The 14,712-nt window shown below is 44.2% G+C and overlaps 1 protein-coding gene across 6 annotated transcripts in view; it reads right to left on the bottom strand.

Annotated features, from left to right (window-relative positions):
* The window catches only part of PLCH2 (phospholipase C eta 2), a 323,217-nt gene that overhangs the window by 67,250 nt on the left and 241,255 nt on the right, over positions 1-14,712 (bottom strand). For all 6 annotated transcript variants that reach the window (XM_030537215.1, XM_030537214.1, XM_030537218.1 and 3 more), the window contains 2 exons: positions 12,042-12,212; positions 6,545-6,638 (listed from right to left, as the gene is read on the bottom strand). In XM_030537215.1, the coding sequence (XP_030393075.1) occupies positions 6,545-6,638; positions 12,042-12,212 (265 nt within the window). The remainder of the gene's footprint in view (positions 1-6,544; positions 6,639-12,041; positions 12,213-14,712) is intronic.

Genomic DNA, 14,712 nt, shown 5'->3' with positions numbered 1-14,712 from the left:
CTGTTGCCTCACATCCCAATGTGTGCAGAAGAGAGGATTATTAAAAACCATAACTTTCATCCCAAGTGTCCCATAAATTCAGATAGATTTTTTGTTCATCTCCACTGAAATGTGGTATGTTCCCCATTTGCAACTGGGTCTTAACAACTCTCCACAACAATGAGGACTTTATTCCCTGGGATCTCTGCTTCGTCAAGAATCATTCCCCTTACTTTCCTTATGGACTAATGAGAGAAATGTGAGGGCTATATAAAGATGCTGCTACCTCCTAAATGAATTAGCATGCTCCCCTGTTGGGGTCGGTCCTGATTTGAGCAGGGGGTTGGACTAGATGACCTCCTGAGGTCTCTTCCAACCCTGATATTCTAGGATTCTACTGAAACAATACATTAGTCTGTCATGGAGTTAGAGGACTACTCAGGAAATTAAAACACAAAGAAACAATCATCTGAATCAGCCTCCCAAGACTGGCCTTCAAGCTGCAGGGAAAATTAACTTGGGGATAAATTGCTGCAAAAACATTTCCTTTATGATGGTTCTTGCTGGTTTCAAATTCTGACTGAGTGTTAATTAAATAAGCTTATTAAATTGAACTGTTAAACACAGGCCACAACCAGAACTTTGGTTAAGTGCTGAATAATCCACCCTGAGACAGCTCTGGAAAGCCTCAACATAGCCCGAGTGCAGTCCCTGCTGGGGTAGGCTCTGAACCAAAGCACGGCTCTTCGACACAGGCTTAACTTGAAGCAGACAAGTGATCCCATGAGCACACACTAAGTGCTGTGCTGAATCAGGAGTTCCTACACAACTCTGCAAATGGACATCAACCCCAGCAGGGCACCTCACATTTCCACCTTTCATAATGGCGTGCAAAGCCCGCCAGTCCTGCCTCCCTAGAAATAAGGTAGACCAGAAGCAAACACTTGCGTAAAAAAAAAAAAAAATTAAGAGTGCAACGCAGTCATTTTAGCTCAGACACCTCCTTACTGGTAAAAACGAAGGCAACGAATGGGAAAAACTGAATTTCCACTAGGGACAAAGTGTAATTTTTGAGATGTTTGTCTCCATGGGGATTTTAATTTTTCCTGCAAGGGAAATCCCTGTATATGCCATCTTAGATGCCAAAAGTTTCAACTTCAAAACAAAGTCTGTAAGACTTGCAAAAATGTAGTAACGCTCCTAGCAGAGATGGTCAGTTGCATTCAGCTGTGTCCTCCCTTTCCATACAATTCCATAGGACATATCATGAAGGTTCAAGAACTAAGGCTACGTCTTCACTACCAGCCGTATCGGCGGGTAGCAATCGATTGCTCGGGGATCGATATATCGCGTCTCATCTAGACACGATATATCGATCCCCGAACGCGCTTATATCGATTCCGTAAATCCACCAACCCGAACGGAGTTGCGGAATCGACATGGGGAGCCGTGGACATTGATCCTGCGCCATAAGGACGGTGAGTAATTTGATCTTAGATACTTCGATTTCAGCTATGTTATTCACGTAGCTGAAGTTGCGTATCTAAGATCGATTTTTCCCCCTTAGTGTAGACCAGCCCTAATAAGCTAGGTCACACTACTCTTATGGAAGAGTTCTATGGGAGGGAATGGAAAAGAGTAACACTTTCACAGGTTTTCCAGCCATCCCGTAGACCAGTGGTACTCAAACCTTTCCTGTCACTCTCCTCCCTTACCAGTAATAGAATAAATTCATGTCCCCTTCTGGTCCCGCACAGTTGGCTCAGAGGAGTTTGAGCTGAAGGCAGAGCTGGGGGGAGAACTGGGGATGGGGAGGAACTGGGGCTAGAGGCAGAGCTGGACTGGGGGTGGAGAGGAGCTGCAGCTGAGGGCAGAGCTGGGCAGTGCTCCCTCCGCACCCCCCCATGGGGGCTGGCCCAGGGCCCGATGCATCCCCCCAAAACATTCTTCAGTGCCCAACCCCAGGGGTGCATACCCCACAGCTTGGGAACCACTGCAATAGAATGTAACAGAGAATTCTGTTCCTGCAACAGAGAATTCAAATACCACCTACAGAAAAGGTTCTCATTATCTATTAACATTTGATATGTTAAAGTAATTTCTGTGGAACCCAGCTGGTTTAATTCCTATTAAACACAACAGAGACTTTTCCATAAGAGTAACCAGGTTAGTACATGTTGAAAGAAAAACAATTGTTCACTAATTATTATTATATTTAATTGTTCAGTTGTGGATCTGTGCAGATAAACTGATGCCTGAGCTTCATTTATTAAATCATTATATGCTTGGTTTGCATTCATGCCACTTGTTTTTAAAGAAAAATCTATCTTTGCTGGAACTGCAAAAATACCAATGAATTACATAGGCTAGTCACACTGCTACCGCTACCTCTCATGGCGATGGAGCACAGGAGTCAACGGGAGGGCGCCTGGGGGTCGATTTATCGCATCTAGGACTAGATGCGATAAATTGACCCCCGCTGGATCGATCACTGCCCGCCAATCTGGCGGGTACTGTAGACATATCCTAAGACACGGCAGCTTTAGGCCAGCTCACAAGAGAATTGAATCAGAACACCTCCTCCAGCAAACCATTACCATAGCTTGAGTAAAAGCAGGAGGCTACCCAAATAAGATCAGCTAGGATGAAAAATCAATAGGATGTATTGCACACTAGCAAAAATAGTACCAGCTGCTCTCAGCAACTTAATCATTCTCTCATTCTGGAAGAGAGATTTGACTGCTGAAGGAGTGGTTCTGTGTATCGCTAATTGGGCACCCTGTGAACTGGCCTTGTTGCTTGTTTCATGCACTTGCTGAAGTTTAAGGCTGAAATTGCCATAATTAGCTAACACTAACTGTGTCCGTCAGCTCTACAATGAAGAAAAATGAATGCCTCGGGATGCTGTCAGCAGTGTGAAACAAAGACCTCAAGAGCTTGACTCTATTCTCAGGAAAGCCTCCTGTCACACAAGGTGCTTTATTTTGCTCAACAGCAAACAGTGATCCTATTAAAATTGTCATCTCAGTCCAGTTCCTACTGGTCAGGTGACGCATGACAAGAAGCCACCACTAGGGAGGACATAAATTAGATCCCTACTTGGCAATCTCAACAGATCACCAGGAGCGAATGGGCTCTCCAAGTCATTGGCAGGGAACTTGCACAGCATGGCGTGTGGCTGCACTGGTTCTGGGAGCAAACAGAGGACTGCTGTCTCCAGCACTGTTACAGTCCAGCTTCTCTAGCTCGCCCTATTCCAGCTAGCCTTTATAGAGGGCAAGAGAGACTAATGTCTAGATAGCACAAAGCCACGATAAGAACAACTCGGTACTAGATTACATAAATGAAACAGCAGCATTCTGAAGTCTAAGGAGGTTATAAGATTATATAACATTCTATGGTGAAGAAAAATGTTTAGAGGACACTGGGCTGGCTAGACATGTCAGAGTGGACAGCCCTGAAGAATGAACTTTTCCCTGAAGAAGATGCCAATTTAAAAAAGGTAGTGGAGTAAGAGGGAGAATGCTTGGGAAACAACAGCCCTACACAGCCCCCCCCCCCCCCGACACTGTCTGAGCAAAAGAGAGAGGCTTTGTGCCCCTCCATCCTTTCTTCATCCTAATGAAAAATAACTCCTGGAGCTCACACATTAGTCTCAGGCCTGGCTATTGCCCATCCTCAGCAAAATCTAGTACTCTGTAACGTGTGTTCTCAATCCTCCCTCCCCAAATAGATTATCTATTTGATTAGGCATGCGGTTTCTCAAAATCAGGTCACGGGATAAGATATGGGTAAATGAGATGTGTAGATCAGCAGAAAGAATTGCAATAATTGCTACGCCTGCAAACAAGAGCCCTGGATACACATGACTTGTCAGTCTTCTACACATTTCAAAACAGGGTCAAGTGTAAAAGCAGCAAAGAATCCTGTGGCACCTTATAGACTAACAGACGTTTTGGAGCATGAGTTTTCGTGGGTGAATACCCACTTCGTCGGATGCATGTAGTGGAAATTTCCAAGGGCAGGTATATATATGCAAGCAAGAAGCAAGCTAGAGATAACGAGGTTAGTTCAATCAGGGAGGATGAGGCCCTGTTCCAGCAGTTGAGGTGTGAACACCAAGGGAGGAGAAACTGGTTTTGTAGTTGGCAAGACATTCACAGTCTTTGTTTAATCCTGAGCTGATGGTGTCAAATTTGCAGATGAACTGAAGCTCAGCAGTTTCTCTTTGAAGTCTGGTCCTGAAGTTTTTTTGCTGCAGTATGGCCACCTTAAGATCTGTTGTTGTGTGGCCAGGGAGGTTGAAGTGTTCTCCTACAGGTTTTTGTATATTGCCATTCCTAATATCTGATTTGTGTTCATTTATCCTTTTCCGTAGAGACTGTCCAGGGTCAGGTGTGTATCCTAGATATGCAGCCCAGACAAGACATTTACCAAACTTACTCACACTCTTATCAGTTTTTGACAGACCAAATGCTCAGTCAATACCAGGTAGGATCTTATAACTGCAACCAATTATCAATAGAAAGTTGTAGAGAAATAGAGCATGTTTCATGATAAACTCCATCAACTATCCAAAGCACTTGTTTTATATTTTCAAATCACAATAATAAAGGGCAATGCTCTGTGCTTCTGTAGCGCCAGGATCTCAAAGTGCTTTATAAAAGATTAGCAAAGTGAAGCTGTAATTCTCTGTATGTATAAATATCTTCTTGCTGTGCATCCGATGAAGTGAGTTGTAGCCCACGAAAGCTTATATTCAAATAAATTTGTTAGTCGCTAAGGTGCCACAAGGACTCCTGTTCTTTTTGAAGCTTTACAGCCTCCTGGCAAGAATAGAGGGGAGGAGTAATAACTCTGACATTTGCAGGGGGGAAAACTGACACAAGCTAATCTAAACCCAAGGTTACGTAGGGTGTCTGGCACAGAGCTAAGAGTAGAACCCAAGTCTGACTCCCTATTTTGTGCCTTAAGCACAAGAGCATCTTCTCTACCCATAAGAAACTGTATCTATAAAAAGAAAGACAAAGAAATCATATGGAGTCTCTCTGCAATAACTTCTTAAATGAGGACCAAGCTACTGGTTCCTGTGTTAGACTTCAATTTCATGGTAGAGTAACAACTGTGCCCCAAAATCTCTCACAGGAGCACAACCAGCCGTGAGTAATGTAGTTGTGTGCCTCTTGTCAAGGTGACCCCACAGTCTATGCTTTGCCTTTTATGTGTAAGTACTGTTGCTCACAAGCATGACTTCTCCATAAGCAACGCTTATAGAACCTAACAGGCAATACAATGTCGTTAATATCTGTGCAATCTGTTTTTTGAGCACAGCAACAGATTGCATGGGAGTTTGACGGTAAGAAGGAACAGAAGTTGTGTTAAAACATAATGAGAGCAAAGTCAGGTGCTCTCCCTCACTCAGACAACCTGGGTTCAGTGCAGGAATTACTCTGTTATGCAGGAGGTCAGATTAGATGATCACAATGGTCCCTTCTTGTCTAACATCTCTAAGTCTCAGATAAGATAAGGCTAATGTCCAGTAGCAAGGCAGCCAAGCAGATGGACCTGATTCTCCATTCTCACACTCAGGTGAAGTGGTGTAAAGCACAACACATCCCGAACGGAGTGTTTTCCCTGCTGTGCTCAGTTTGCTCTAGTGTAGAAGAGGACACAAGGGACAGGGCAACAGAGATTTCAGTCCCCAGAGCAGGAGAGGCCTGAATCCATTATATAGGGACCATCCTTCATCAAAGACAAAGAAGTGACTCCAGGTATTGGAAACTACCCCATTCATTCAAGTAGAACAGACTGTACCAATTTATACTTGGCCATTCTGCATTAGTTCAACACAGCCACAGAAGTGGATACTATGTTGTTGTTTTTTAAAACATGACTCAAGACCCTTCCCATACAATCTATTACCAAACAACATTTCCAGGGCCTGACTAGCACTTCTTGTTTGCTTTTGGAGTTGATGGGACCTCTGTGGATAAAGGGGCCACTATATTGAGTCAGGGATTCAGAATCAGCCCTAAAGCAACATGTACCATCTTGTCACCATTGAAGTCTTGTTCAGCGAGAGCCCATCACCACCGGGCCTGCTGAGTGTGTGCTTCTTGGGGCGACATTATTTGCCATTCCCATTGTAAATTTTGACACATGCTCAGAACATTGCTTTTATTAAAACTCTAACATTTGCTGTTCATTGGGGGGGTGGGGAGGATTAATACTTTTTCTGGGATTGTCACAGAAGCCTAGGGGAGTTAAGTGCCAAATCTCATTGCATTTCAGTAGGACCTGGGGAGAGACTTTCAAAGGCATATATGACAGACAGGCATCCAACCCCCATTGACTTGCAGTGACAGGAGCTTCATCCCTCTGGGTGTCTAACTCCCTTAGGCTCCTTTGAAAATCCCAGCCCACATCAATAACATTAACAGAAAAGCACAGACAAAGCATCCCCTATGCAAGGTGACACCATACAGTACTCATACCAGTGTCAAATTCAAACGAGCATTTAGCCTCTATTGGGCATTTTCCATAACAGCAGCAAAAAACAACTTACCGTCTATTCCCAGAGCCCCCTGCTTCTTGTTCTCCAAACACGGTTCAAACTGATTGATAATTTCCAGGCAGTACTCCTTGGTCACACTGGTCATCTAGAAAGGACACAAAACATGAAGCAGAGAACATCTTATTAACTAAATAATCAGCCACTGCTCCCCTAGTTCTCTTCTCTGTATATAGTTTGAGAACTGGCTGTATTTTCCACACTAGCACTAGGATTTTTACACTGTTCACTAAAATTCCCACTCCTGCCACTCAGTGTCAGGTCAGATAAGAATCAGGCAGCTTAGTGAAAAGTTAGTCCCATTGGCAGCTGTCTGATCGCACACAATAAAACACAGAGCCTGATGTCTGCTTTGTAGGTCAATTTTGTTTAGTGTTTTTAAGCCCACAGGGCAACCAAACAGCACATGTTTTGCTATGGCCCAATAGGGTTTTTCAGCTGCAGGATTAATTTGTATTGTCAAAAGGTTCTCACTTTAGAGGCACGCAACAAAACAGAACTCCAGGAGCCAGTGGAGAGAAGGATGAATTACAATAATTGGCCACGTATCAGAAGGACAGGAGATTACTGGAAGCGTTTCTAGGGTGTCCGTTACTTTGATGAATGGTAGGATTTCATTCTGATCTTTAAGATGTGTGCACAGAGAAAATTCTGCATGTTCTGAGACATTGGCAATTAAAAGTCAGGACATTTATGGTTAGCTCCATTTATGTTAAAAAAGGAATTATACAGCCCTGCAGTATGTAAACAGAGCTGGGTGACCAATTATTTACTACACCTGTTGTCAGTAGTGCTACAAATCAGAATCCAGGCTTCACTGTGCGAGGTGCCGCGTGCGCACACGTGACCATATGGTGCCTGTTCCAAAGAGCAGCTCCGATGAAAAAGCCAAGCAGAATCTTTCAGAAATACATACGTAAAACCAAAGTAAAGCATAAACAACAGGGACGAGGAGTTAACATCTCATGGAAGATGCTGGGAGCTGGGCATTTTCCATCCAGCCGCAGAAGAGCTATAGCATGACAGCAGCAGTGCAAGCTTCTCTGGAAGTGCACGAACAGAACTGTTTCCTGCCGAGGAGGAACCACTTGCAAGGGGACTTCAGAGTGCACAGACCACTCTGTCCTTGCCCTCTCTACTGAGCCTGCCGACAAAGGGACTAATTACGGTGGCAGGTTGGCCAACGTGGACCCATGCCCAAAGGGTCAGCACTTTTGACACTGCTCTGGAGCCTTTTCATGGGGAGGTTCAAAACACAACAGAATCAGGAGCATGAAAAAAGCACCGTTCCTCCACTGGATGTCCTGGCTAGGCTGGATTGGGCTGAGACACAAAAGCTCAGAAGTCTCCCTACCAAAACACAGTTCTTGCAGTATTTACATTTTGGCCATGACCAGCAAAGGCAGGGTCTCATAAGAAAGCTGGTTTTCATGAGATTTCTAGTCCCAATCCCACAGCAAGGCTTTTTCCTGCTCCTAGCTCAGCAGGGCTGCCGCATGCTTTTGTTCTGTTTTTACAAGGCTCAAACCTGCCCTCGCTCTATACATACTGCATTACAGAAGGCAGCACAGTGCCAGTGATTAGCTGAACTGATTGAGTCCTGTGGCTGAAGTTAATTTTCTTCTCTGAGCATGAGGAGGATCAATAGGCCCAGTGAAAGAGAAACACAGCCTAACTCATTTAAAGAGACAACAGGCACAAAGGGATGAGTCTTCATTTATTTAATTTGCAGGTGACTCATGAGACTCTATTAGCGCATGAAAAGCAGAAGCACATGGACAGAGACAGCCTAACCTAGGAGTTCTCATGTTGACTTCACCATTACTGTCCATCATATTTTTTTCTTTCCCACCCCATCTACTTCTACACTTCTGGCGAGAAAAAAAAAAGTCCTGGCTGAGCTATTATTTTGCTGCCTCCTATGCCACCAAGAAATGCCCCAGCCTGGTCCTGACAGAAGTACAGGAGAGAAGGGGTTTTACATCTGGTGGGGTGGGATAGGACTAATGGGCAATAGAAATGCTCCCTTTCTACTGAGGATGTCAAAGTGGGGAGAGAGACACAAAACAACTTCACTAAAATCTCAGTCTTAATTAAATCTTTGAAAGATTTCACTGGAATCCCTCTTTCCTTTATGAAAAGAAATACTCTGAACTGCAGGGCTCTCTGGTTGGATTTTACCATAGTTTCATGGCTTGTCTTCCTTTGGGGCCATACTGACCCAAAAGCATGTTTTCTTCAGCTTCTGGCATCCGCCTTCCCTCTCCCTTTTCATTTAAGCATTGCAATATGGTTTTTTATTACATGTTCCTTCGGTCACATTTGTAGTGGGCTGGTTTCCCTGTTCCCACTGTTAGCAGCACTCTAGCTTACTAAATCTCTCCTCTATTACCAGTCGACTTAAAATAACCACCAGCCTCTTCATTGCAATAAGCTTTAACTTTCCCAGAGTAGACCAGCCAACAACCTTGCAGTCCGAAGGTTTTAGACAGCTATGCATTAGAAACCACTCAGAAGCCGGTAAGAGGAAGTGGTAAGGTACAGGTACAGTAAAGCACATTCCCCTCTAAGCAACAGATGAATGAGTCACAAAATCTGGTTAATTGGCACTTCTGGCAAGGTCTGCCAGCTATTTGCAGCAGTCATCAGCACATACCAGCGTTTGCTGCCATAGCTGCCCTACGAGGTGGCATCCTTTGTTCAGTGCTCGTGGCTGCTGAGAGAGCGGTGATATTAGCTGTCTGATAACATCTGTAGTTTTCCATCATTCAGGGCTTATTTTAAAATGATCAACCCAGTGAAGCCACCAATAACCAAGACGATCACTTTGCTAGCTGGCAGTTGGCTGTTCCCACCAAAGTAAGTATAGTTGAGATTTGATGCAGAAGATGGAATAGATCAGTGCATTTGTATACACATATGTATGTATGTGTGCAGAGAGGAAGCTACTTAGTTTTAGCCATGAGAAAATAAAAGCACGGTACACCTCGATTTGTTTCCTTTTCACAAAAGCCTACAGGAGCTGTCAGGAAAGGGAGCCAGCATCTCTAATCTGCAGCCGTGGTTGATGGATACGTGACTAATATGCATAAAGAATGCAAACCTTCCTGTTTAGCCCTCGTCCACATGGAGCAAATAATTAATTCCACTGTACGTAGCAGCTCCTGCAACAGGGTGCATGGGGTTAGTTTGCTGCTATTTAACTGAAGCCCATCGATAACTATGGCAAGGGCGTCTAGGTCAAATTCAATATTTGACTAGTAAAGCTTATAAACCCAGGAGTTAACATCTCTGAAGACCTACGAAACGTCTGATTTTATGAATAGCGTTAGGTGTTATGCCTGCCGTTTGGTACTGGCCAAGAATAAAACTCTTCTAATAGAGAACCTCCTGTTCTGTTGGACCATAAACTCTTCATCTCTCTCAAATCAGATGAACTGATAGAACAGTGTGTGGTTTGTAACACCCACTAGAGTGGCAAGAGAAGGAACAAATAGTTAGTACTTTCCTCTCCAAAGTGCTGTCCAAGCCAGCAGTGAATCCTCTCAATAACCCTGGGAAACATGGCCACCCTCCAGTGGGCAAATCACATCATTACTCTACCCACAAGGCCATGCAGCAAGACAGAGGTATCAGGTTGCCTCATACTGGGAAGGTGTTAACTGGAGAAGTGTTAACAATTGAATGATCCCTTGCAATGCGTATTAACTACTTACACTAAACAATCTGTTACATCTTGTATTTAGCTGGATACTCAGGGCATCTTTCCCAGACCTGACGAAGAGCTCTGTGCAGCTTGAAAGCTTGTCTCTCTCACCAACAGATGTTGGCCCAATAAAAGATATTACCTCATCCCCCCACCCCACCCGCATCTCTCATACTGGGAAGAGTCAAATGTCTCCATCTAGCCAGATGTCTACAGAATTTTTTTAAAGGAAAAGTAAGGGGAAGGAGGGAAGCTATAGCAGAATGATCTGCATTCGGGAGCTAGGGAGGGAATAAGGAGATTCCAGGAAACATTCACACCAGGCCTGAAGTGGTATCAGCAGTCATATTAAAATTTCAGTGGCTTTTGTCTAAGTCATCCAATTGTTTGAGTGCCCCACATGCCCCGGGATTGGACTGGCCAGACACAGGTAGCTATTCGACTTTCCAATTGCATCTCAGAAATGCTCTCTACTTTAAACAAATTAAAAATTCATCCCACCCACAGAATTAAAACATGACAAATTTAGAACCCAAGGGGCAGTCAGAAACCTCTCAGTAAGGCTTAGTTATAAAGCTAGCTAGCCATTTATTTTTTCAGTAATAAATGTCTAGTAGAGTAAAAGCTATTGTGAACCAAGTTTGTGAGGTGGTGCCCATCAAAGCAGCTAGTAGGTGTGACACTGCAAAACACATTCCTACAGTGACAATTGCTCATTCAACAATATTACAGTCCTCAGTGTGAAACTAAATCTTTATTCAAATAATCACTGAAAATGGGAAAGGTGAATTCAGTGGTCTGAAGTGGACAGTGATGCATTTTTCTAGGCCATATGGAGTTTGGCCTGATCAGAAGGCTCTGGCTTTAGGGAGACTAATAACTGCATCAGAAGGGGTACCTTGTGATGCATTTTCAGACATATGAATGGCATGTTTGTATAGTACCTGCCCATCTCCTGCCTGCTTCTGGCCAGTTCTATTTGTCCTTCTCTTTTACAAGCACTAAATTAACATAAAACAGTATTAGGAAGGAGCCTTGAACCAAACATATGGTAAGCATTAAATCTTGCTTGGATTATTCCCTCTGCCACCAAGAGTCATGCCCATGCTCTGCTGTGCACAATTAAAGTGCTCGGTTATTACTGCTTTAAAAATATTAAATTAAAAAATAGAAGCTCCACTTAGCACTCAACCCACAAGCTATCCAGTGCATACAGAGTATGCTATATACAATGACATCCAATTTTGAGATTAGGTGGGATGTGCAAATTATGACCATTAAGAAATCAACATACCAGGCGAGATCCACAGGAGTAAAACACAATCCATCTTCCATGCTAAATTAGATGGTTAGCCCATCTTTGCTCTCCCAGTTTATGGAGAGTATTAATTTCTCCAATGTTCCCTAAATGAGTAGGCCGATTATTCAAACCTGCCAAGAGTGCTGTATGTAAAGAGAAAGAGAGGCAGCACTAGCTTATCAGAGTCCTCTTCCCATTTTAAGACATCAAAACCAAGAACCCATCTGGGATAAATAATATTGAGTGGCAACAGGCTTTAAGTTTCTGTGCACAGGTTTGGAAATGCTCCAAAACCTTTGCAGGTAACCTTGTTGACATTTTATGTGATAAGGTTTGATAGGATTTCAATCCATCTTGGGAAGAAGCCACGAGCGAAACATTAAAAGATCATCTTTAAATGGAAGGTTGGAACATTGTAGCTTTCTAAGGGAGAAAAAGCAGGGTTCTGCATCCAAGCTGCAATTCTCTCCCCGGTGCCCACCTACCTTTTGCTCAATCTCAAGGAAGCGCTTCAGGTCATCCGCATCCAGATAGTCCTTGTGGTTGCTGTAGGTGAGCATGAGCAGGTACAGATCACGCCGCGTTGACATCATCTTGTAGAAGGCGCAGAACTCATCGAAGCCCAGCGTGCCCTGGTTATCGTCCGTATCAGCCTCCTGCGATACGCAACAGCAAGGTGGTGTTAAGGTGCCCCAGTTCCCAGAAAGATAATTACAGTTGAGGGAATTGAAAAAGAAACCAGAACTAAAACCAAAACACACAACCCCTTGCGTTTTACAAAAACGTTGTTTTTAACCTGAACATAGTCTTACCTAGCAACGCACTGCTCAGGAAGATTTGGTTCACCAGGCTGAAACTGGCATCATGAATGGCTTGCAACCCCCCACCCTCACACACACACACACACACACCTCTTTTAGCCTTCCCAAACATCTGCATTTTAATGCAGGTTTCCAGAGCTCACTTTCCCAGAGGCAGCAGTGTCCACTAGGTCTCCCACATCAAGAAGGTTCTCCAATCTACGGCAATGAGGCAGGGCAATATGTAATTGAGGACTGGGGAGAGGACATGCAGGTGTCCAGGAGAAAGGGGCCACTTGTGGTGTCTTGGGAAGGTCACTAGAAACAACATCATCCCATCAAGAAGCCCATGGCTCAGGAGCATACCTGTGAATTCCTAGGGCAGAGATACATACCCGCATGTTAATTTAATAGGGTCCTACAGAGGAAATAAAGCAGCAGCAAAATACACCGCCCTCAGGCCTATTAAGTGTATGCATCTCAGTGGTTCTCCACTCTTTGACCAATTGCACCAGCCTACCAGGCACAAAACCTTCCCCTCGATCACAGCTGAAAGGGAGCTGTTCCAGACCAGTCTCATGCAGGTCAGGACACCAGTGGGGCCCAGCACAGAAGCTTATCACTGAGGTGGGGGTGATCCTTAGAGCACCACCAATTCCGTGCATGTCCGTGACTAGAGGCCACTGAGATACACATCGTATTACAGCAGTGCCTGCCTAGAGGTCGCAGCAGAGTTCCTGCACCCATCACGCTAGATGCTGTACAAACACATGAGATGAGAGGGCGTCCCTGCCCAGACAGCTTACAATCTAAACAGGCCAGACAAAAGATGGAACAGCAAATATTTCCTGCGTTTTACTGAAGGGGAATAAGGCACACAAAGTATACCACAGAGCCGACGATAGACGCGGATCCTCTGCCTCTCAGGCCAGTGCCTTAAACACAAGGCCATACTTCTGCTGTATGGCTATAGGATTCAGCGCATAATTCGCAGAGACAGTGAGCCACACACACCATCTCCGGAGATGTTCTACATTCATTTGGCATGTTTCTCCCTGGGCACACTTTGTGAAAACACTACTGAAAAAAGTCGTTATTCATCGATTAGAAATACGTGGAGATACAGGAGTGTGAAAATTTCCCTTAGAGCAAACTATCTATTTAAAAACAAAAATCCAAAACAAACCACACCACAGAAAATGACCCAATTCTCCCCAATTATCCTCTGATGCAGTGGTTCTTCACCTATTTACCTATGTGGGCCGCATACAATACTACCTGTATAGCCCTGAAGATGTAACATGGGCAGCAGCTGTGTGCTGACTGGGCCGCAGGTGGGCTGCGGGTTGAGAACCACTGATCTGAGGTTTCAAAGGGGACAAGCACTTTTTCCCCTTTGTGACCCATCAACAACAGGATTCTTCACAGGGTTTTAAACCTGGATGAAGTGCAAATATAGTCCCCTGTCAGCAAACACCATTATATCAGAGCCTGTCGGACTTCAGCTTTGACAATACCAAAAAAACCCCACATCAGTTTGGATTAGCAATTTCACATTGTATCTTAACTATATCACCGGTTTATTAAGAGTTGTTTTACACCTATAACTGCTTTGAGTACAAAAATCTGATTCCATTTTCACTCTGCCATCACGTAGGCCTTACACTCCATTAGATTTCAGTGGTGCTAATGACTCAGAACTCCTGTGCGATAATGCTTTCTGATGTCCTCTGGAATATAGATCAGCTCCCATTTCTGTTACAGGTCTCAAGCAGTATTGTCACTCTTGGTCCTCTCCTTCCCTTCAGTCCTTTTGCTCTCTATTAAAGGGAGCCCCGGCTTTTTGGATGAATGGATCCCAAAACTAGAGGGGAGCATGATAGGAGAAGTGTGGAGAATTACAGACGGACAAGAGGTTTGGCATTTGGATTACCATTAACGATGCACCGCTAGCACGCCTTTCATCCAGCAGTCTCAAAAGCCCTTTATAGGCATTAAGCCTCACAAGAACATGTTAAGTAAATACATTACAGCCAGCAATTCTACAGATGAGTGAAGTGAGTCCCAGGGATGCCTATGGAGTCAGTGGAACAACCATGATCAGAACCAAACAAAACTCAGCTCCGTGCCCTAGGCAAGAGTCTCAATGATTTTCCTACTGATTTTGGGGAAGTATGGGGTGGTGGGTAGGAGGGGCAATTTGCATGAGATCTGATTTTTAAAGGGTAACTATTTTTGGTAGACAAAACATGCAATGGCAAAAATTGCACCTGTGAAGTCCAGCCACGCAGGGCCTATGCATCTGATTTGTGACTGCAGCTAGGTATCTGTCCATTAAAGTACTCAGATTTCTACT

The sequence above is a fragment of the Gopherus evgoodei genome, chromosome 18 (genome assembly GCF_007399415.2).
Source record: "Gopherus evgoodei ecotype Sinaloan lineage chromosome 18, rGopEvg1_v1.p, whole genome shotgun sequence".
Taxonomy (NCBI): Eukaryota; Metazoa; Chordata; order Testudines; family Testudinidae; genus Gopherus; species Gopherus evgoodei.
This window is presented reverse-complemented; position numbering and strand designations above follow the sequence as displayed.